The 23422-nt window shown below is 38.9% G+C and overlaps 2 protein-coding genes across 4 annotated transcripts in view; one reads left to right on the top strand and one right to left on the bottom strand.

The window, feature by feature from the left end:
* SIDL (SIDL trafficking protein particle complex subunit 10) overlaps positions 1-12728 on the top strand; it is a 137397-nt gene extending 124669 nt beyond the window's left edge. For both annotated transcript variants that reach the window (XM_068372761.1, XM_068372760.1), the window contains exon 24: positions 6012-12728. In XM_068372761.1, the coding sequence (XP_068228862.1) occupies positions 6012-6166 (155 nt within the window). In that variant the 3' untranslated portion in view covers positions 6167-12728. The remainder of the gene's footprint in view (positions 1-6011) is intronic.
* A 564-nt stretch (positions 12729-13292) lies between these two features.
* Positions 13293-23422, bottom strand: part of LOC137640214 (beta-1,3-glucosyltransferase) — a 288282-nt gene continuing 278152 nt past the window's right edge. For both annotated transcript variants that reach the window (XM_068372763.1, XM_068372762.1), the window contains exons 12-13: positions 20881-21006; positions 13293-20750 (exon numbers count right to left, since the gene is read on the bottom strand). In XM_068372763.1, the coding sequence (XP_068228864.1) occupies positions 20607-20750; positions 20881-21006 (270 nt within the window). In that variant the 3' untranslated portion in view covers positions 13293-20606. The remainder of the gene's footprint in view (positions 20751-20880; positions 21007-23422) is intronic.

The following is a 23422-nucleotide window of genomic DNA, read 5'->3' as shown; positions in this document are numbered from 1 at the left end:
GTCTGAGCACATGAGTGATGATGAGGAAGGGATCGAGGAGGTAGAACATGTGTTAGGTTCGGCGCAAATAAAAGAGATGTTAGGAAAATATCAAGACGTGGTCGACTTCATCGACAAATACCACCCAAAATAAATTGCAGGTTTGTCGTGTAGTTGCGCAGTTCGATGATGTTTGCCTAACTCACTTTCGAAACATTCTGAAAAGCCGTACCAAGCAACTATCTATCGATAGCTTTTTTAAAAAAACTACGAAGCGAACTCGTGATGAAGAGGATGGAAGTGGTTCAAAGAAAACGACGAAGAGTGAAGCGAAAGAAATTCAATCAATTTTAAGTGGAGAGAGTGAAAGTGATTAAAATTAATCATCAAAAAGAAAAAAAGAAAATGTAAAAAAAATATAAAATATAAAAATAAAAAAAATAAATAAGCTAAGTTATGTTAAAGTTCACTTAGTGTAAGTTAGAATAAGTTACGGTAGTGTACGTTTATCGTAGTTAACCTCTCTACCTCCTCGCCGCCCGTCCGTCTCCTCTCTGCGTAGCAAGACCAACAACACCTGCGCTGGAGTTTCTAAGGTAAAATGACGCTAAAAACCCGTTTCTTATTTATCATTTTTTGATAATTATTCTTTTTTACATGTCTATTATCTAATTTAGTGTGCATTATTCTCATGGGTAATTATGTGTAGTAATTTATTAAGGAGTTATCATAGGTTTTTGGGCCCAACCACGGATTAATCCTACAATGTATTCTTATGGGAAAATTAGTTTCGACATCCGAACATTTTCTACATCCGAAGTCGGTTGGGAACGGATTAAATTCGTATGTAGAGGTACCACTGTATATATATATATCAGTAATACCTTGAGATACAAGTGTCCCAACATACAAGAAATTTGAGATATGAGGAGAGTTCCGAGCAAATTTTTGTCCTGAGATACGAGAAAAAATTTGAGATACGAGGTAGTTCCCTATGCGGCTGCCAGATGGCCGAGTGTGCGAGAGGCTGCTCTCCAGGACAGCATCGCTCGGTCTTTCCCGTCGGATCTCCGTCGCGTAAAGTTATTTCCGAGCATCGGCCGTAGTGTTTGATTTTTTTACGTATTTTTTGCGTTAATCATTGCAGAATTAATTAAATAAGCAATGGGTCCGAAGCAAACGAGTGCAAACAAGGGTAGTGAAAAGAAAGGTTATGATGACATTGGAGATGAAGCATGAAATAATGAGAGTAGCGTAAGAGTGACTGAGCTGGCGCGCCAATATGAGAGGAGTACATCGACTATCTATACAGTACCATCTTCAAGCAGAAGGATGCTATAAAGAGCACCAAGCCTTCTAAAGGAGAAACCATCCTTTCCAAGCTGCGTAGTGATATTCACGACGAGATGGAGAGGCTTCTTTTATTATGGATAAAGGAGAAACAGTTTGCGGGAGATTGCGTGACCGAGACGATCATATGTGAAAAGGCCAGCAGAATCTATGATGACTTGAAAGGGAAGCAACCAGCCGAGAGAGGGGAGACTTCGATGCCAGCGGAAACCTTCAAAGCCAGTCATGGCTGGCTGGATAATTTAAAAAAAACAGATTGGGATACACTTGGTTGCGAGGCATGGGGAAGCAGCAAGTTCTGACTCGAAAGCCGCGGTAGACTTCGTCACAACCTTTGCCTCGTTTATCGCCCGACATGGCTTCATCCCCCAACAAGTCGTCAACTGCGATGAAACTGGCCTTTTTTGGAAGTAGATGACCAGGAGGACCTTCATCACGGCAAAGGAAAAGAGACTACTGGGCCATAAACCCATGAAGGACCGGTTAACTCTAGCCTTGTGTGCCAATGCCAGCGGTGACTGTAAGGTCAGGCCACTGCTGGTGTACCACTCGAGAAAACCCACATGCTTTCAAGAGCCAAAGGATCTTGGAAGAAAAACTGAAAGTGATGTGGCGTGCTAATGCTAAGGCTTGGGTTACGCGGCATTTCACAGAATGGGTTAATCTGTGCTTTGGTCCGGCAGTCATAAAATATTTGGCGGAGAAAAACCTGCCAATGAAATGTCTTCTGGTCCTTGACAATGCCCCTGGTCACACTCCTGGTCTCGAAGAGGACATTCTTGATGAGTTCAGTTTCATCAAGGTCCTCTATCTCCCGCCCAACACCACGCCACTCCTCCAGCCCATGGACAAACAAGTTATTTCTAACTTCAAAAAACTGTACATGAAGCATTTGTTCAAGAAATGCTTCAATGTCACAAACATCACCAATCTCACCCTTCGTGAATTTTGGAAGGAACATTTCAGTATCGTCCGTTGCTTGAAAATTATTGACGATGCTTGGCAGGGTGTCACAAGACAAACTTTTAATTCAGTATGGAAGAAATTGTGGCCAGCTTCCGTCGCTGAGAGGGACTTTGAAGGGTTCGATACAACAGACCCTGATGACCCCGAACCTATTGTGATAGATGAAATTGTGTCTCTTGGAAAGTCCATGGGGCTGGAGGTAGACGAGGCAGACGGGAACAACCTTGTCGAGGAGCATCAGGAACAGCTCACAACACAGGAATTGATAGGACTCCAGAAGATGCAACATTCGGAGGTGTTGCAGAAGCTCAGTAGCGAGGAGGAGGTGGAAGACGAGGGGGGCATGAACACGCTTCGGCTACATTTCTCAAGTAACTCTTGATGTCAATCTTCAATTTAAGCTAGAGCTCTTTGAAAGGAAGCAGAGAGTGCTGCCCGGAGGTTTGCCTCCAGGGGTTGGAACTCTCCCTTCCGAGGGAGAGTCCCTCCACCATCCACTGTTCGGCAATTTTTCTGTTTGCGGGGAGAATTGCTGACAGGAGCAGCAGATGTTGGTTGCCTTTCCTGTCGGCGGGAGAGACTTCCTTGACCTGTTCGGTCTTCCCTTCAAGAAATCCTCCGGTGGGAATTGGATTCATCCATTCCCCGCCCTTCCTCTTTGGGAGCCAACTTCGTCGCCCAGCAGACGTGTATTTCTCAGCAGACTTGTCTCCCCCCCCCCCCAAGACTCATCTTTCCCTGCAAGAATTGTCTTGCCCAGTGGACTCGTCTCGCCCAGTGGACTCGTCTCGCCCAGTGGACTCGTCTCGCCCAGTGGACTCGTCTCTCCCAGTGGACTCTTCTCTCCCAGCAGACTCTTCTCTCCCAGCGGACTTGTCACTCCCAGACGACTCATCACTCCCAGACGACTCGTCACTCCCAGCAGACGCGTCACTCCCAGAGGACTCGTCACTGCCAGAGGACTCGTCATTCCCAGAGGATTCGTCACTGCTAGAGGACTCGTCACTGCCAGAGGACTCGTCACTCCCAATTGACTCTTCTCGTCAATAGATTCGCCCCGCCAAGTTGACTTGTTTTGCTGAGCAGACTCTTCTTGCCCAGCTGACTACTCTCGCCGATAAACTTCACCTCTCCAGGTTGATTAATCTAGTCTAGTGGACGCGCCTCGCCCAGTCCTGCTGCACCTAAACCGTCAGTTCACGATTCCCCATAATTATCTGACAGCTCACGATCGTTGATGATCGCCATCAGCTTGTTATTGTCACGCACTCAAATTGTGATTGTCATAGATCAGGATCGTCACACATCAGCTCGTAATCACCATTCGCCAGGTCGTGTTCGTCTCTCGTCGGCTCTTGTCAAGCAGCCGCTTCCAGCACTTCAGGACCTACGTGGCAACCCAGTCCAGCTCGTTTCCAGTTTCGGCTTGGTTCCAATCTTCTTCTGCCTCTGCAGGTAGCTTGTCGCATCCTCTGGCATGACCACTATTCAGTGTCAGACTTTTCAGCTCGCTACCTTGCTTCCGAGGTAAAGTTACTCTCTGCCTTTGAAAAACTGCTCTTCCAGCTTGCGGGTAAATTTGCAGATGGCCTCCAAAGAATCTCTGAAGCCTCCTCCCTAGTGTGTTTTTTCTGGCTTCATTCTGTGGAGGGGATCGCAGAACTCTACTGTCTGCAATCCTCACTTCAAACAAGTACTCTTCTAAATGAGGCTCTCTTTCTTCTCTGTTCATCGGAGATACTAGTATCCTTATCTAGACAACACAGATCAACATACTTCGGTCTCTTCGAGTAGCGCTACTTCGCTAGTGCTTCCTAAAACATGCAGTTGAGGGAGTTTGGCACACACTCCCTTCTTGGAATCTAACCCAGCACTCTCCATCAATGGCTGGGTATTACACAAGCATCAACCCTAGCGCTTGATACCTTACCCACCTCTTGGAACTTGTGGCTTCACACAAGTACAGTGTTTTTGGTTCCCAATGTTTTCTTCTTCTGTGTGTTCTCTTCCGCCTAAGGGAACACCTGTCACCTACGCATCGTGTTTGACTGCCTACAACAGAATGGCCTTGTAGTCCGGTACGACAAGTGTACCTTTGGCGCCAATGAAGTATCGTTCTCAGGTCCCCACATCACTTCTTAAGGAGTTTCTCCTCCACCTATTTGTTGCCTCTAGGCAGATAGAACATAGTTCTACATAGCATTTGCAGCAATCGGAGTCTTCCAACCTCTTCCCTATGTTGCTTTTTCTCCTATGATTCGGAAAGAATCTTGTGAACATAATCCTTTGGAATGATTTGCTTCTCTTCTTTCCACATGTTTGATAACTTGTTCCTTTTCATGAGATTTTGAGGGTGGGGAGTTGAATTTATATCCTTACTGTATTTTTGAACCAATTATTTTTACACTAGATGTCAAGTTATACTGTATGTGTCACAATCCATTTTTTGGGAAGTAAAGGCTGTGATATGTTGGAGAGCTGTAAAGTTGATATATTAGAGTAACAGTATATAACTGGTTTATGAATTTAGACATTCAAATGTCATCTTAACTAAAATGACATTTTTCTACTTAAGAATTCAGTGACAAGGTCACACAAGGTAGTTTCAAGTCAGAGGAAAGATTTGAAGGTTATATACACGCTATAATTCAGCTACAGTACTTCTATTTGTATGGAAAATCTTGAGAGTAGCATTGACAGTGACCCTCTGGTTTACAATTCAGGTTTTGCTAGGCTTTACCTAAGAAAAGCTTATTTTTATTAGAAATTTGCTGGGCATTAAGTACTGTGCTCTCTGTGAGAGATATGGTATAAATTAGAATTTACTGTTAATTAATTTACTTAAGTTAAAGTTATACCTTTGTTTTTTCAAGGAGAAAGTTTTAAGTTTTTATTTGTACTGTATAAGGCTTTAGTTTGAGAATGTGAATGGGGAATATATGTTTGGAATCCAACTAGGAAACTCAAGTGATTACAAGGTTTCTTGGGCTTAAGTTTGCTTACTTGAGTGGTTAAGTTTATTGGTCTATATTTTTACTCTCCCATTTCCTTCACTATCACACTTCCATTAATGTGTGTGATTCAGCAATATGAACATCATGGGAGTTTCATAAAAATAAACTATTTTGATAATCCAATTTAATATTTTTATATTTTATACTTGCCTGATGTTTATATACTGTACTTGCCTTCCTCCGCCTCCCCACTGATTAGTAATGTCAAGAGACTAATGATCAGTTTTTTCATTTCGAAAACTGAAGTGCAAGAAGTTAATATATGTTGTATCATTGACTAGTTAGTCGGGCCATCAACCACCAGATGGCATTGTTGTTCCCCAGAGAGGGATGCATTTTTGTAGGGAGAGAAATAGAATATTTTTATTTTGGGGTAGAAGTCAACACAGCTTTGAGTAAAAGCAATATGAAGTGAACATCAGGCGAGTATGAAAAAGATCAGTTTTATCTTTAAAATTCTGTAATTTCATAATTTTGTTGCTTCCTCTTACATGAGTTTTTCATGTGATAATTAAATGTCAATTTCATTGTCTGTTGTGGTACAGAACATAACACATCAAACATTTTCCCAGTATTTAAGGTTTACTGGTCAAAAATTAATGTTTTTATAACTATTTTTCTTTCAATCCTATAGTTAATGCATATAAAAAGTTGTACATTTATCATTTGACTCTAATTTAAATATATTTCTCATTGTTACAGATGGAGGGAGAAAGAATGAATATGTAGGAAGTGCGTCGTCTGTGCCTCGTCTTGAACCATTTAGTCCAGGCCAGGTTTATAATTTCAGTAAAGCCCAACAAGTTCATGTATTACCCGCTTCAAATATGACTCAATCAGACTTATCCGTTACTTAAAATGATTTTATCAAATGTTATAAAAAAGTTTGTTTATTCCAAATAATTTTGATTTTATATGTCATTATTTTTAGAGTTTGATTTCTGATAAGCCATTTTTACAAGAGGAGGCATTATTGAACCAACCAGGTAGTATAAATAAATCTTCATACTGTCACAGTCATTTCATACATTTTATGAATTGCTGTTCAGAGAACCAATCTTTCCAGGTGGCAACTGGCTCTAAGTGCATCCCTCTGCTCAATATAACTATAATGAAGTTAGCTAGTAATATATACACTTTATTCGATATGTAATCAGTTCATACTAATGGTAAGATACATACAATTGCAAAATGAATTTAATTGAAATTGAAACTCGCAACTGGAAAGTATTTTATAAAATCTCAGAAAGCTGTTCCTACATGCATACAAACCCTACCTCCTTTAAAATAAGGAATGTCTTTAATGTAACTGGAACGGCCATTCAAATTGTAAATGAGGTAGTTAAGGAAAGGCGCTGAGTGCGGGCGAGTATCTCCGCCCATTCACATATCCAAAACCTTGTACTGTTGCGTCCTATTTTAGAATGCTTAATCTTTTTTTCATACTCAATCGTTTGAATGGTTGAAATTAAGCAGGAATTTGGGTGTAAGTTGGACACTGCATCAATTTATGGCTAAACTGGCGATAGATCCTCTCACTCTCAAACGTGTAGGTGAATGTACAGTATTATTTTAGAAGTGGGAAGCCATTTCTTCTCCAGTATCATTCCTTGCAACATCCATAAAAATGCTGACGAGCTGTTAAGGACTTTGCACTTCTCATTGAGTTTGCCATTCTCTGAAGCTTCTGGGTTTATGCACCTGACTTGGTCCTGGGGAATATTCTTCAAGAGTAGAGAGACCTTGGATCTACATAGGGGAGTTTATTCAAGGTTAGCAGAGTCCAAGGTAATTGCCTCAATCCAATATGTATTTGAAGCTCTTTTTTGCAGATCTTCGTTGATGAGTGATATAAGGAAGGCTTTGGTAGGTCTTAAAGGTAGGCCCTCAGTGTCTTTTTCAAGGATGCTAGTAACTAAGACTGCATTACCCTTGTCTTCCCCAGTGCTTGTGATCCTAGTGGTGACCCCAGTGATTGCGGATGTGATACCAGTGACCCTGGTGGTGAATCCCGCACTGCACCCAAAGCCCAAGAGGGATGTAAAGAAGCCTTGTGCACCTACTGTTATGACTGGGCCTGGGCCAGAATGCCAAAAGAAGGCTCCTTGCCTGTGGTTATGACTTGTGCTGGTGTCAAAAGGGCATAATAAGGCTCCTCTACCATGTGTTGTAGTACAGAGGTCTAAAGTTAGGCATAAGAAGCCTCATTGCCTTTTAAACTTGTGAGTGTATCCCTGGTGCTCGTTACACCTGTAGTAATTGTTTCAGTGCCTCTCATCTCTTTCCTTAATCACCCCAGGGCTAGTTTCCCTTTCCTCTATGCGCCTGTGACCTTAACCCTTGTCTGTGTTATGAGTGCTAGTGATTTGTCTGCATTCCGTGACAGTGTTCCCCAGTGTGGTGGTTCCTGTCAAACCAACTTGTATGGTTTCTCCCCTTAAGGGAGTATTCATCATCAATGTTTGCACAGACTTCAACTTCTTTTCTTGTAGAACCTGAGAGGAAGGTTGATTAGAATAAGAGGCAAGTTTGTATTTCCTCCTCATCCTTGTCCTCGTCCTCTTCCGGTTCTGATGCTGCTTTTCCTAAGAAGTAGTAACAATACAGGGAGGCCAGTTGCAGTTGCAAAAATAGGTTTCTTGATGAAATCACACCTCCTTTGGGGGTAGGGGTAGACAACACCCTGATGGTCCCAGCACAGTGCCATAGGTGCACAGGGTTTGTCAGCCATGTGCTGGAAAGCTTAGACACCCTCCACCTTTCTTAACCTGGAAGCTGGACTGCTGCTCCCCAATCTGGATGGAGTAGTGTACTGCTGTATCCCAGGTTGAGAAGGCTTTAAGTTACTGTATTTCTCGTGTTATAAGATGCACTGTTTTTTCCCCGAAAATGCCCCCAAAATTCACCCTGTGTCTTAACACTAAGATAAAGTAATGACATACATACACTCACACTCACCAGACATAAAAAATAAGCCTACAATTATCATTCATATGTAGTAAATAAATGCACTTTCTTCAATTAATGAAGGTAACAAGACAAATGTTTTTTGAACAACTGATTACTCGCCAAGTTGCCAACACTGCACACAAACATACCTACTAAAGTCATCTAAGCATATGATGCTAGGTTGCATTAGTTGTTTATGCAGTATTTATCTGTTTTCTCATATTTTGTTGTTTTGTAATAAAGGAATATTTTGGTAATGACTTTGTTGCATGGATTCCAAAATAATACAGATAGTTGTTGCTGAACAGAACCTTGTAAAAACATCTCGCTGTAAGTTGAGTGCAGTGTTTGTTACCAAGTTAGCTGTAAAGTAACTAGACCTAAAGCCAAACAAACGGGAAAAAAACATTCCTCCTTGTGAAATTTCTAAAGACTTCTCTATTTCATCAATTATTAATTTTGTATGAAAATTTATACATAAGGAATTGAGGATTAACTGGAATTTTACTTCTCTACCGAAATTGGATTAGGAGCATTTGGCAAGACTGGTTTCATGTAAACAAGCACTTGAAAGCATTGTTACGATGGTAGCAAATAAGACTGGTTTTTTGTTTTTTTTGTATGAATATATAAAATTTGGGTAACAAATGTACAGCTAATTAATATTTACCTGTCACATTTCATAATACACCCAAAATGTGAAAATTTACTTTGCCAGACAAAAAATTACACTAGAATTGCTGCTATGATGGGTTGTAAAAACCTCTTATTTCTTTTTTCCAAAAATTCCTTGGCTAAATATAGGGTGTGTCTTACCACTTGTAGCATCTTGTGACACAGGAAATATGGTAATTTGAGTCTTACATAACGTAAGAAATAAGGAATATGGATTAGCTAACTTTCCTTGTAAGAACTATTTTATCCTACTTTATACCTTTTCTCTTAGTTGTTGTTTTGATAGCAGGCATAATCTAGTCATGTACCACTTTTCTATTCGATCTCTTAACTTCATACTGCAACTGTGATACTTTATCTCGGTTGCACCTCAGTACAGAAAAGCTTTCCTGGCCCCAGGACCAGACCACAGGGCTCAAATTCTACCTTCAAATATAATCTGTGAATTCAAGGACTCTAGACTGTTTTTTGTTTGTGAAACTAGTTTCCTGTGATTTTATGCGAGTATTGAGCAATGGATTTTTTTAGCTAAAGTTATTTACTTGATGCCAACATGATAAAATTCAAAATCATGATCACAAATAAAAATTTTAAGAATGATTGATTTCTGTGAAGAGTTGCCAACTCCTGGTGGGTGGTTTATTTCAAAGTCAGGTCATTGCAAGCAGAGTAATCATGACAGTTACTTTTCTAAGTGGAATTTTGTTCACCAAATTTTCCCCTAGATTATATCATCATTGTAAACAGCATCTTCCCTTGGAAGCTGGCTTATTTATTATGAAAAAATGGGCAAGAAATCAACTACTAAAAATATACGAAATGTTATATTTATATATTATATATATTATCTAAAATCTGACTGGCAGGTAATTGTTACTTTTCTTATCATGGTGCAATAAATTTGGAATAAATGTACTGCTCATGAGATTTGTATAAAATCTGATATCTAAAGTGTATTAATACTATGAAACTTGTAAGAATGTGAGCTCATGTTACTGTGTTATGTATGAAAATAATTTGTAATACTGTATGTATATTTGTGCATTAGATCTTCAGAACATCTCAATGGGAAAATCAGTTACAGCACAAATATATAACTTTTGAAAAGCTTCCAGATGACTAAAATTTCTGCCAGATCGTGGTCTGATCAAAGATGTGGCACTAATTTTAGTCTTCTGGAAGCATTTTGAACGTTATGGAGGCGGTCTGAGAAAAGATCTGGTCGTAATTTTACTTATTAGGTCCTCTATTTATATATTACCTTATAATTTACTAGATTTTTCTTGAATATAAATATCCATTATTTAAACTCATTAAGGACGATAATTAATACTAGTTTTTGATATGATATTTTCTTATCCTAGTACAATTGTGGTCAGATTCTGGTAAACTGATGTGGATTGTAAGTAAGATTATTTGAAACATGGTAATAGTTTTGAATACCATTTTTTATATGAAAACCTCACATATACAGATAAAATCACACTATTGTGTACTGTATTGTCTCGGTATAGATCAAGAAGTGATGTGTGATACTCCATGATGTAGACATATAACCATCGTATACCTAGAACAGTGAAAAATTAAGGTACGTAGTCAATAGTCTGGCATCTCCTTTAATCTGAGAGTAGTTATGGGAACCCATTAAAGTTAAATAATTACAGTAATTTTTTGGCATTGGCATCGTTGAAGCCTCTAGACTGCTGGATTGTTAATATTACATATTGCTTTAATTTCTTTAAATGAACCAAAAAATAGCCTTGACCTCCAACCTAACAACATATAACTCGCCAATTGCAAATATAAAAAAAAATTCAGTACATAAACTTTTGAGTTCATGCACAACTAGGTTCAAAAAACATTTCTGTTCATGTACAGTCTTATGTATTTAAAGGAGACACTACATTTTATTGCTCAGTATCAAGATAAAACACCAATAGGCTAAGACATGACGTAAATCACCAAGAAATTATCTAAACATAGTAGTCTTACTTGAAAAGAAAATATTGCTACTGGCTAACTCAATTAGAGCTATAGTAAAAAATATTTATAGATTACAATTAGCTGAACTAGATAGCACAACAAAAGCCCAAATTCATAAATCCTTCCAGTCATGCAAACATCCAAATTTCTCTCTCCACCTTGTATGAATATTTTCAGAAGTTTCCCAAAAATTTTAACAGCATATGTTAAAGTTATTCTAGTAATAAATGCCATTTATTTAGTCTAACCATATTTCTTTTTCACAGGTTTGCATATAATTTCCTCCATTTTGCTGTGACTTGTGTAAACCCTTTCATCGAAGTAACGTAGTCCTTTCCTAAAGATGCTGCCCTGCCAAACGTACGAAGTTTGAACTTCTGTTTCCAAGGTCAATTATTATTTTCAAAATATTCACAGTGTATATAAAAAGTAAGTGTGATTACATCATTATGAAAGTATCAGTTATATCATGAATTTTTTTTATAAGGAAAAAATCATTGCTACTTACAAAGAAAGTACGAAGTGATTTGTGTACCCCAGGTAAACAAAGTTTGAAATATTAGTTTTTATATCATAGTGTACTTATTTATACTGTTGTTCCTATGTGTAAATAAACATTTTCATCCTTTAAAATAAGAAAATGTCTACAGCAAAACTGCAATGGGCATTGAATTTGTTGATGAGATAGTTATCGATAGGTGGTGAGCAGTGGCGAGTAGCTCCTCCCCCTCGGCCTGTTGAAAGCTCTTCCTTATGTCTCCACCCCCAAGTACAGACATACTGTTGCATCCTAACTAAAGGCTTTGATCATTTTCTTTTTCTTTAAAAAAAGTCAATGTTGGCTATTGCCGTTTGTGATTATGGATATGTTAAAGAGATTTGTACTTGCTAGGGAAGGGGGGGGATGCTGCTACCAGTGTATAATGAAACTGGCAGTAGATCCATGCTCTTTTATGCATCTCATAGGGGGGAATGATTGATCGGAATCCTCTGCGTGTGCTGAATGTAGGTCATGGCCTCCTGTGCAGTGGCAGGCCTATGCTTTGAAGGTAGAGAAGCAACCCATCTCTGGTGTCTGTTTTGGCAACACCCATGAAGAATGCGGCTGGAGTGAGGAGACCTCGGATCTGCATCGGAAGGTTCTTCAGATTATGGTGGTATGTGGGGTTCCCTCAGTGATCACCACACCCCATTGGAGGTGGGAAACTCTTCCCATGTTTCTGTGCAGACTGCCAAGGACAAATTTGACCTAAGAAGATTAGGCCTCCTTAGGTCTTTCAGGTAGGCTCTCTAAGACATTGTTAAGGGAGCTGGTAGCCAGGGCTACCTGACCTCTGGTGTGCCCCTTGGTGATGCCAGTGATTAAGGATGTACTTTAGTGGAAGTAACCCCATTGTAACCTTCACTGATTGTGCCCCCCTGTGATCCCCAAGCCATTAACAATATACCTTTTGAAGGTACTTGAAAACTTAACTAGTGGAAAAATACAAAAAGTTATACTGTTTTATTTTAATAGTTTCAAAGGCAACAGAGGGATTCCGGCTAATAATTTTCTATCGCGCCTTGCAGGATAGGGGTGCAGTAACGCAGTTGGTGCATTAATCCCTCAGGAATGACTACTTCCTGGCCACAAATCTCAAAGACACATGTTTTCAATGCTTTAATATATCACTTTCATGTTCTATTCCTATGCCACTGATGGAATACCTTTTGAGGGGATCTGGAAACTAACTACAGTACTGTAGTGAAAAATAAAACTGTATTGTAACCTGGTAGCAATAAAAGTCAGATTAAAGATGGAAATATAGATTTATTACAGCATGGATTATATTGCCTCTTACAATTGAAAAGTGCAGTTGACTTAATTAAAAAATAGGCAGATTTGAGTTTCACAGCTGGTGATGTCAATTAATTATAAAAGGTAGATACTAAATACTCATTAGTATCAAATATATTATGGAGCTCACAGATAACAATAATATAAACACATTCCTCAACTTGCATAAATCTTATATGTATGCATCGATTCCTAAAGCCCTGTCCACACTATTGAGCATGCTAGAAGGACAAACAGTGATACCAAACCACAATAGGTAGTGAGAATAAGGGTTGATGACGTCAGAAGCAGGAAAACCACAAGCAGGGATCTGGCAACAAACAGTGTTGCTAGATCCTTGCCTGTGGTTTTCTTGCTTCTGACATCATCAACCCTCATTCTCAATACCTATTGTGGTCTGGTACAGCTATTTGCTGGTCGAGCATGCTTGATAGTGTGGAGAGGGGTTAATAGTATACTGTAGTGTCAATTCATTTTTTTTAGCTTTACATGGATGACTCCGATATGAATTGCCAAAAGCTTTAAATGGATGACTCCAATATGTGAAGATGACATGCCTTTTCTATGAAATATATTTGCTTCATTTAAACATGTGCTGTGCTCTGAATAGATGTATGAATAAAAACATGTGAAATTTAAACTATTTCCCTTAAAAATCAATAATATATGCCAACAATGTGTTCAAGGATAATTTTTTATATTGCAATTATAAATTAACTTCTAATGAATAAGACTACAATATATTCATAATTATTCTTACAGTAAAATATTACTGTATTATAGCACTTTTGGTATTACAACTTTATTAAAAATCCACTTGTTACATGAATATATAATTCTTGTATTAAGCTTTCATATATTTTGGTAAAAATCCTTTTGAAATAATATATAACAGGTAAATAATTGATGACAAATTTTCATTCCCAATTGATTGCATTACTAGTAATGTCAACATGCAGCCATATCTTTCCTGCAGATGATGGCTGCTGCACAAAATATTTTCTTTTTCTTTGCCCTTATTTATTAAAAAACAAGAGAACTGAAGAATAATTATAGCAATACTTTTGAAGATTTGATAGATTCTGGGAATGGGTTAATAGCAAACTTGTATTTTCATACATTATCACGATTCTACAACATTAATCCTTATGTAGCATAATAAAGGTTCTAATTTAATAATTTTCATCTATGCCTGTAATATTGTAATTCTGTAAATTACCACACCTTTGGTGAATATCAGGCTAGTATAATTAAATCAGAACCTATCCTAGGCTATATTTCAACGTAGATATTTCGAGGACTGCCTATATCAACATTTAGCCAGCTTAACAACAACACTATAACACTAAAACATTATTACAAAATAAAGGATGCAAATAAATTATCAGATTTAGTGTCCTACTTTTAAAAGTGGACTGTCCTTAAGTAGAATTAAGTAAAAGTGCAGATAGCTATCAAGAATCAGAAAGGTTCTAATGTTTTCTGTGAAGTTGCATATTTTTTTGTAATACAATGTGCATTCAAAGTGCTTTCTTATCTCCCTCTAAAATGTTCAAGGATTTTCATAATAAAATTCCTAGAAGCATTCACTCATTATGTAATAAAATATTTTTAGTCTACAGTATATGATGCGAATATTAATAAAATATAGTAGGAAATATTCATGAAACTGAGCAATCAAAGATGATTTCAATTAGCAACAGTCTACTGTAATGTACATGCAATTTCATGGACATAGTTCCTGTTTGCTGTTTACATGACATGGTTATTGTTGTGTGCATTTTTCTTTGGTTTTTGTCAGTAATACACCTGGGAGTTGATAGTGCTGAGTATTTGGTACACAAGTGTTAGAAATTGTTTTGGGTATGCTTTCTTGTGGTACTGAGAGTTTATGTTATCTAGTTATACCATGCTCTGTTATTATTGGGTTCCAAAAACAAACGATGTACAGAACTGTACAGGTAATTTGGCTCAACATAGACCAGATGCAATGCCCAAAATGATGACAAAAAATAAAACTACCATAAGATGGCAATGATAACTTAAAATTTTAAAAAGTGTTGTTAGCAGAAGATTGCTAGGACAGCAGTTATCATCTTCTTCTGAGTGCACTATGTAGCACACATGGGATGATATTAAAGGTTTTTAGGCAGCACTACATTTCTATATTGAGGTTTGTTCTTATGCGGATACAAACAATCGTCCTTTAGGTAGACCATATGAATCGGTGCGAAAGCTGGATAGCCATAGAATCATTTAAAGAGCAGTTAAGTGACAGGTGGGCACAACCCCACCTCCTTAACTGTCAAAGTCTCTCTCTTATGTTTCCAGCCACATCAGTTATGGAAATACTGAAGTGCCCTTGAGCAAACTTTTCTTGCTCTTTCAAAAAATTAATACTGGCTGTTGAATGTTATGCTGTAATGCGAAGCAAGACACTCGATTGTGGAAGGATAGATTTTACATGGTTTTGATTTGCTAAACCGGCTGTAGATCTATACTTTCTCTGTGCTCTAGCTACAGGCACACATTTTCAATCATCCCTGTGTGCCGAGTGTAGCTTATGTCTTCCTTGCAGTGCCCGACATATTTTTTAAGGAGAGGAACAGAGCTACGCTTCTTCCTTATACTCATCGGGTACATCTGCTCTTGCAGCTCCTGTGCTTACTCCCCTAGCTCATTCCCTGGGAAGTGTGCTGCAGGAGCAAGGAACCCTTGAACTTACGTCAGCTGGTTTTTGAGTTTTGAAAGCGTGTGAGGTTCCTCCTGTGTTAGCTGCACCCCATCAGATGTTGGAGGCTCTTCTCAGTTTGTGTTACTGCTGCCAATAAGTGTGACCCAAGGAGGTTTTGAGGTCTTTCAGGTAGGTTTCCCAATGCTAGTGTCTCCTTAGTTGCCAGTCGTGAAAAGCGTGTCTATGAATTCCCAATGTCAGTGTTCCAGTGATTGTCACAGTGGCTCCTCATTTCTATGCCCCTGGTGCCGGGGGAGGGGGTTCATTGTGCTTATCCATAACCTGGTCACCCATTACCCCCTTCCCCTGTGCTTCACCCCAAACCTTGTGCCTTGCAGGGTCTTGGGTTTCTGCTCTCCTGTAAGTGTGACTTCCCTCCCTGTAATCGTGTTCCCCAACGTTGTAGTTCATGTTGGAGCAACTGCTGTAGTTCTTCACTCCTCTGCTTGCAGAGCCTGGGGGGAGGGTTGGAAAGAGGAAGAAACACCTCTTTTGACCCCTTTTCCTCATCATCCAACCATGTCACTTCTAAAATGAAGAAGTTGAGGAGGGCTTATCAGCTGTAGTCATGGGAAAGGGTTCCTTTGGACACCACCTCTCTTAAGGGGAGGGGGGGGAGTGCAGCACCAGAGTGGCTATGCATGGCCTTGTTTTGATCTTCCTGGGCTGATGCACAGGGCCATGGCTGTGGCCCACCTTTGGTTTGCGGAATGGCCTTTTTTTTTTTTTTTTTTTTTTTTTTTTTTTTTTTTTTTTTTTTTTTTTTTTTTTTTTTTGTCCTGAATTAAAAAGTACCTGGTGAAGAAAAACCTCTTGACTCCAAGTCTTGTTACTTATGGTCAATGCTCCTACCCATCCTCCAGCCATTAAAGATGACCTAATGGAAGAGTTTAAACTTATTAGGATCAAGTTCCTGCCACCCAACATCACTCCAATACTCCAAACCGTGGATGAGCAAGCGATCTCAAACTTCAAGATGTGCACAAAAGCAATGCTTTGAGGTCACCGAAGGTACCAACTTCACCCTCCAAGAGTTTTTACAAGAACATATGTACATGTCAGCTGCCTCAAAATGACTGACAAAGCCTGGGAAGGGGTCACCTACAGAACCTTCAATTCTTTGTGAAGGAAAGTGGCTTAAATGAGTTCCTCAGTGTAGTCTTGAGGGATTTAAACAGATCCAGATGGCAGTTAACAATGAAATTGTGTCCTTCGGCAAGACAATGGGGTTGGAGGTAGACAAGGCCATCAATAATCTTATAAACAAGCATAGCAAGCAGGTGATGATCAAGGACCTGGTAGACTTGCATAAGGAAAGCAGCAACAAGAGGTTGGTGTCATGGGTAGATACAATAATTTTAAAAGAATGTTATAAAAGACAAAAATATCTATTCCCAAAGCGTGAGCAGCGAGGCGAGATGAGATCCGACTACCGTATTGTTTGGTCAAACCTGTCTTCACTTCACTGTCGTCAGCATTTTGGAAGTAAACCGAGCCTCGACGAGAGCGCCTGCTGCGATAAGGGGACTGTCTTGTTTTGACCAAGATGTCATCGTCTTGATTGGTAGAGTCAGCATATTTTGAGAAACCGAGATTGAGGGATATCAGTGGTTATGAAATATGTCATCATGGAAGGACACGTGCTGCCCTGTTACGACTTAACACGTGGTCCAGATTGCATCAGAAATTTCTTCTAGAAGCTTCCATGGGGTGATCGAAATGGGCGTTATTGAGGAAGCCAATAGAGACGCAGAATTGTTAAAAAGAACGCCTTCTATGGAAATGACCACTGCTCACTGTAACTCCGCCCATACATAGGTATATATACTTCAAGAAGAGATTGTCCAAGAGAGATAGGAGAGGACATAAGATAAGAGAGCAACTATTCTGAAGTAGATGAGATCCAAGTCCTAACGAGATAAGAAACAGAGAAGACCAGAAGTCTGATGAAGCCAGATTCTAACCTTCCCTTCAGACAACAAAAGTTGGGTAGGAGATTTCATCTGAGGAGGAGGAACAGAGTGAGTGACAAACCTCTTGCTTTGAGTGGAGTAAGGGGGATGCTGAAAATGTGAGAAACCCTGAGAAATTTTATAGAAACATATCACCCGGAAAAAGCTTTGGCAGGGAGAGCAGCGAATCTATTTACCAACAATGCACTGTTGCATTTAAATATGATTTTAAAGAAAATACACAAGCAGTGGTTTACAAATAGGTTCTCTGTAAAAGCTGAATATGTGTATAAAGAAAGATGACCAAGTGTCAAAAAGTTTAAATTAAGAGATTCGGTTAGTGATAGTGAATGCCATTTTAGAGAGAACTCCCATTATTTTACTGCAAGTTCTCATGGAGGACAAATTTCCCTCCAAGAAGCAACCTCTCTCATCTCCCTAACACCAGCCTCAACTCCACCTCAAAGGTAAGTTCAAGTTACTTTGTCAATAATTCTATTTTTAATGTGAATTATTAATTTGTATTAATTTCTGATGTTAGGGAGTTTTTATTTTTTCTCTAAATTCATTTTTTACAAAAACTTAACCTTAGTGTATACAGGTCCTCAATTTAAACTTAATAGGTTCCAAGATGATGTTTATAAGTTGAATTATGTAAAATTTTGGTCTATGGTAAGCCTAACCTGACTCCCATGCCTACAATTTCCAACTACCAAAATCAACAAATAGTACTGTTCATGAAATAAACATTAGGTTATTGCAAATGTTGTTTTACTTACTGTATTAAAGGATATACAGTAATATTGTTTATTACAGTATCTCTTTATCGTATTCCAATATACTAACTTTTTATAAAATATCTGAGATTCATGATTTTAGTTAAATTTGTTTGTATCTCTAAATGTTTCTAAGTTGAGGACCGTCTGTTATGTGTATTTCTAGATGTGTGGAACTTATCGAGTGTATTTCCTTTACCTCATATATGAATAAAATTATTTTACAGTACACTTAACCCTCTGCTATCGCTCCTAATTGGTACCGCTATAGTTGGGGGCAGTTAAGGGAGTAGTAAAAAATAGAGGGTTGGGCATGAATGTAAAGAGAGTTCTATATGAGAAAGTGATTGTACCAACTGTGATGTATGGATCGGAGTTGTGGGGAATGAAAGTGATGGAGAGACAGAAATTGAATGTGTTTGAGATGAAGTGTCTAAGGAGTATGGCTGGTGTATCTCGAGTAGATAGGGTTAGGAACGAAGTGGTGAGAGTGAGAACGAGTGTAAGAAATGAGTTAGCACCTAGAGTGGATATGAATGTGTTGAGGTGGTTTGGCCATGTTGAGAGAATGGAAAATGGCTGTCTGCTAAAGAAGGTGATGAATGCAAGAGTTGATGGGAGAAGTACAAGGGGAAGGCCAAGGTTTGGGTGGATGGATGGAGTGAAGGAAGCTCTGGGTGATAGGATAGATGTGAGAGAGGCAAGAGAGCGTGCTAGAAATAGGAATGAATGGCGAGCGATTGTGACGCAGTTCCGGTAGGCCCTGCTGCTTCCTCCGGTGCCTTAGATGACCGCGGAGGTAGCAGCAGTAGAGGATTCAGCATTATGAAGCTTCATTTGTGGTGGATAACGGGGGAGGGTGGGCTGTGGCACCCTAGCAATACCAACTGAACTCGGTTGAGTCCCTTGTTAGGCTGGGAAGAACGTAGAGAGTAGAGGTCCCCTTTTTTTGTTTTTGTTTCATTTGTTGATGTCGGCTACCCCACAAAATTGTGGGAAGTGCCTTGGTAGATGTGTGTATGTATAGTCGAGAACGTATTAGCCAAACTGAAGAACTTATGGTAATACAGTAATTCTTATTGACACCCCGACATTAAATTTTACTCTTAATTTACCCCATTTTTACCTCTTTTCTTTAATAAAATTACTTGAATTACAAACCATGAAATAACTTGATAAATAAAAATAAAACACAATAGGCCAACTTATTTACATTTTTGGGGATAATGAGGGGCTTGGATAGGTTTAAAGGGCTTCCGAGACTGGCAATGAATAGCCTCTTTTTCGGTAACGAGTCAACAATATTTTTTCAGTCAAATATTTAAATCAGTAGCTTTACTATACAAATTACAGGGTATATTAAAGGATTATTTTCATTTAGTACAGGATATATAAAAGCTTTATTTATTGTTTTCCTTGTGGGTTTTCAAGGTTTTCACACATAGGCTAGGTTTGTTTATCGGCAATCAATAGCCAGCTCCTAACTTCGGTAACGAGTTGGCAATTTTTTCCCAGTTATATATTTTGAAGAGTATAGATTTTCTTTACAAATATTTATTTTTGTGTAGTGTGTGTGTGTGTGTAAAAAATAAATTCTTAGTTTACATTTTGGCAATCCTGAGTTTAGGAATGCAACTAACATGACGATATCGTTAGTTGTGGTGAGCAATTCTTTGCTTCAGGTGGTACAACAAAGTTGAACAAAAACACGGCATTTGATTACACTAAGGGATTCTCTCTCGCTTGCTTAATCTCTCCTTGCTCGCTCACACACTTTTCGCTCGCTCACACTCTCTTGATCGCTCACACACACTCGCTTGCTCAAGCTCTCTCTCTCTCTCTCTCTCTCTCTCTCTCTCTCTCTCTCTCTCTCTCTCTCTCTCTCTCATATATTAGCAAAAGAAATGTTCCTTTAAAAAGTCTCAATACAGTAATATTGAATACTCACTCAATCAACCAGGGTACGATAAAGGTATTTGGCCAGCTTTTTAAGTATGTGCGATAGTAGAAAAATGATATGGCGGAATGTGCTACAGCCGAGGGTTAAGTGTAGTTTGTGAGTTTGGTCCCAGAATAAATTAATCATACATCAAGGTTCTATTGTAAATCTTTCTGCAAAAATGTAGCCTGAATTTCATTGTTAAAATTTGCCATGTTCTTTATAACACCATTCCCTACACATCCTACAACAGAGCAGACACTTGGTATTACTGGTAGCCATGAGTGCTATCACTACAGTAATGTCAGCTATTTTAGTCAACTTGATTTCAAATAGTCTTCATTTCCTTAATGACTATGTTCACTTGTTTGACTGATTTTTTTTATATGGTATTTTCTCTATTTATCAACCATAATATTTCAACTTTTATTAATGATTTTTAACTAGCTTCATTAGAGCTCTTCATGATTGTGTGAACCGGGACTGTCATCAAGCCATGCTGAATACACCTCAAGAGGATTCACCATCCAAAATTTATGAAAAGACACTGGTAATTCAGGTTTCAATAACTGTGCTGGGTAATCCATTGGGCGACTCTGAAACCAAATTTCATTAAAAAGTTTTTAGGAATATTCCATAGTGCTATTATAAAAACATTTGAGCAAATAAAGAGAGTTCTTGAATATGGCATTTTTCAGTTTAAAAAATCTTAAATAAATTGCTAACCTGATGAAAAGTTTCTGAATGGATTACTGGAACTGACAATCTCTTCAGGCAAACACCTAAAAACATATCATCAGGTGTATCACTTGTTGGACAATCACACACTCCAGGCTCTGCTAATTTTTCTACCTGGTAAAATAATGAGAAAAAATAACCAAATATTATATTTCTTGAAGTAATTTGCATTTTTCCTAACTATACAAACCTGAGTCCTTTAATTGGATTATGACTGAAGTGAAATTAGAATGGCCATTTAAATTTTTATCAAGGTAGTTAGTAGTAGCTGGCAGATGGAAGGTAGTCATGGGATTAGATCCTGTCTAATGTCTGGTTAGGGTTCTTACAGGGGCTGCTATGGAGACCTGAAGACTCGAGCGAGATTCCAAAAGGGACTCGCATTTTTGAAAAGGCAAGGCAGTTCGGAGCTACTCCTGAGCCTAGGCTGATGCTCTGAACGAGAAGGATCAGAGCTCTTCAATCTGAGATCTGATTAAAGGCCAAGTGACAACCTTTTACCACAGACTGAGAGGAACTACCTAGACAAAAGAATAGAAAGAGGGCTGGAATCCAATGCAGAAAGGCTCTGACTGAAGTAGTATCCAATTTACAATGCCACTAACAGCATATGGTAGTTATAATAGTTCCTCAAAGAAGAGAACTGCAAAATTTCATACAAGACATATAAGCAGATTTATTTAATTGATAACTCCACAAAAACTTGACACTACTTCATCAAGCATGATGTTAATCAAGACAAATTATGATTCTTGAGTTATTGATCTGCTTTTTTTATGCTATCAGTACACTAGCAATCATTGTTGTGTGATTTGGGTTTTGTTGAGTACAAGTATTGATAGTACTTCATACATTAAATTATAAATGGTAAACACCAAAATAAACGTTGTAAATATATCAATGAAATTCTCTTGCAGGTTACTATGTATTGTAAATCTTTAGTTGAACAGAGCCGTCTTGACCGTTTCATTTTCTAATAAGTGAATCGCTTGGCCAATTGGCCCTCAGTGTGGAGGCTAGTTACTTACCTAACTTTGATCATTGATTAGAATGTGGAACATTTCTGTGTCGGAGAAATTGGACAGCTAACTGAGCAGTGACTGAAGGATGTAGAAATGGAAAGCCATCAAAGAGTTACCCAAGAGAATCTTTATATTGCATACAGTTCTCTTTGCAAGGCCAACTATAGTCAGTACCTTGTAGAGAGGTTTATTATGTATATACTGCAGATAGGTCACTTATGTATATACATTATTGAGATACCACCGCGAGAGAGTTATTGGGTCCTTTGACTGCCCCCCCCCCCTCCCCCCCTCTCTCTCTCTCTCTCTCTCTCTCTCTCTCTCTCTCTCTCTCTCTCTCTCTCTCTCTCTCTCTCTCTCTCTCTCTCTCTCTCTCTCATATATATATATATTTTGTTGCCTACACATACACCAAACAGTCTGGCCTATTCTTTGCACATTCTCCTCTGACCTCATACATTCTCCTCTGTCCTCATACAGCTGACAACACCAAGACTACCAAACAATTCTTCTTCCTTCAAGGGGTTAACTACTGCACTGTAATTGTTCAATGGCTACCTTCCTCTTGGTGAGGGTAGAATAGAGATTTTTAGCTATGGTAAACAGCTCTTATGCCGCAGGGGCAAAAAACAATTAGAATAGCGCCAACGTATCCCCTCGTGTCGTAAGAGGCGACTAAAAGGGACGGGACGAAGGGGCCGGGAACCCCCTCTCCTGTATTATAATCTTGTGAGACATAAAAGAGGTGGAGCTGGGGGGAGAGTGACTGCTCTCCACACTCTAGTTTTGGGGTGTTTGAATGTGGGTGGATGTAGTACGAGAGAGTAAAAGATGTGAGATTGGAAGTATGTTTAGGAATAGAAGGATGGATATATTGGCTTTGTGTGAGACAAAAATAAAAGGGAAAGGTTAAGTGTTGTTTGGTGAAATGTCTGGTAGAGTGTCTGGGATTGAAAGGGGAAGAGCAAGAGAAGGTGTGGCTTTATTGCTGAGTGAATGGATGACAGGTAAAGTAGTGGAATGGAAGGAGATATCATCTAGGGTAATGTGGGTAAGGGTTCGGTTGGCTAGGGAATGTTGGGCTTTTGTCAGTGCGTATAGGCCAGGTTGTAAGAAAAGTGAAGAAGAGCGGAATGAGTTCTGGAATGAATTAACTAGGTGTGTAGAAGGACTGGGTAGAAAGAATTATGTAGTTGTCATGGGTGACTTGAATGCTAGAGTGGGCGCTGGAGAGGTAGAAGGTGTCATTGAGAAGTATGGCGTACCAGGTGAAAATGAGTGGTGAGAGACTGGTAGATATGTGTTGAGCAAGAGATGGTGATAAGTTCTAGCTTTTTCAAAAAGAAACATAAAAACAAGTATACATGGGTAAGAGTGGCAAATGGAAGAGTGGTAGAAAGGGCGTTAATGGATTATGTGTTGATAACTAAAAGAATGTTTGGAAGATTGAAAGACGTGCACGTGTTTAGGGGTATGGCTAACGGTATGTCTGATAAGTTTTTGGGGGA

This window comes from Palaemon carinicauda, chromosome 4, assembly GCF_036898095.1.
Source record: "Palaemon carinicauda isolate YSFRI2023 chromosome 4, ASM3689809v2, whole genome shotgun sequence".
Classification (NCBI taxonomy): Eukaryota; Metazoa; Arthropoda; class Malacostraca; order Decapoda; family Palaemonidae; genus Palaemon; species Palaemon carinicauda.
Note: the sequence above shows the minus strand (reverse complement) of the source record. Positions and strands in the feature narration are given on the sequence as shown.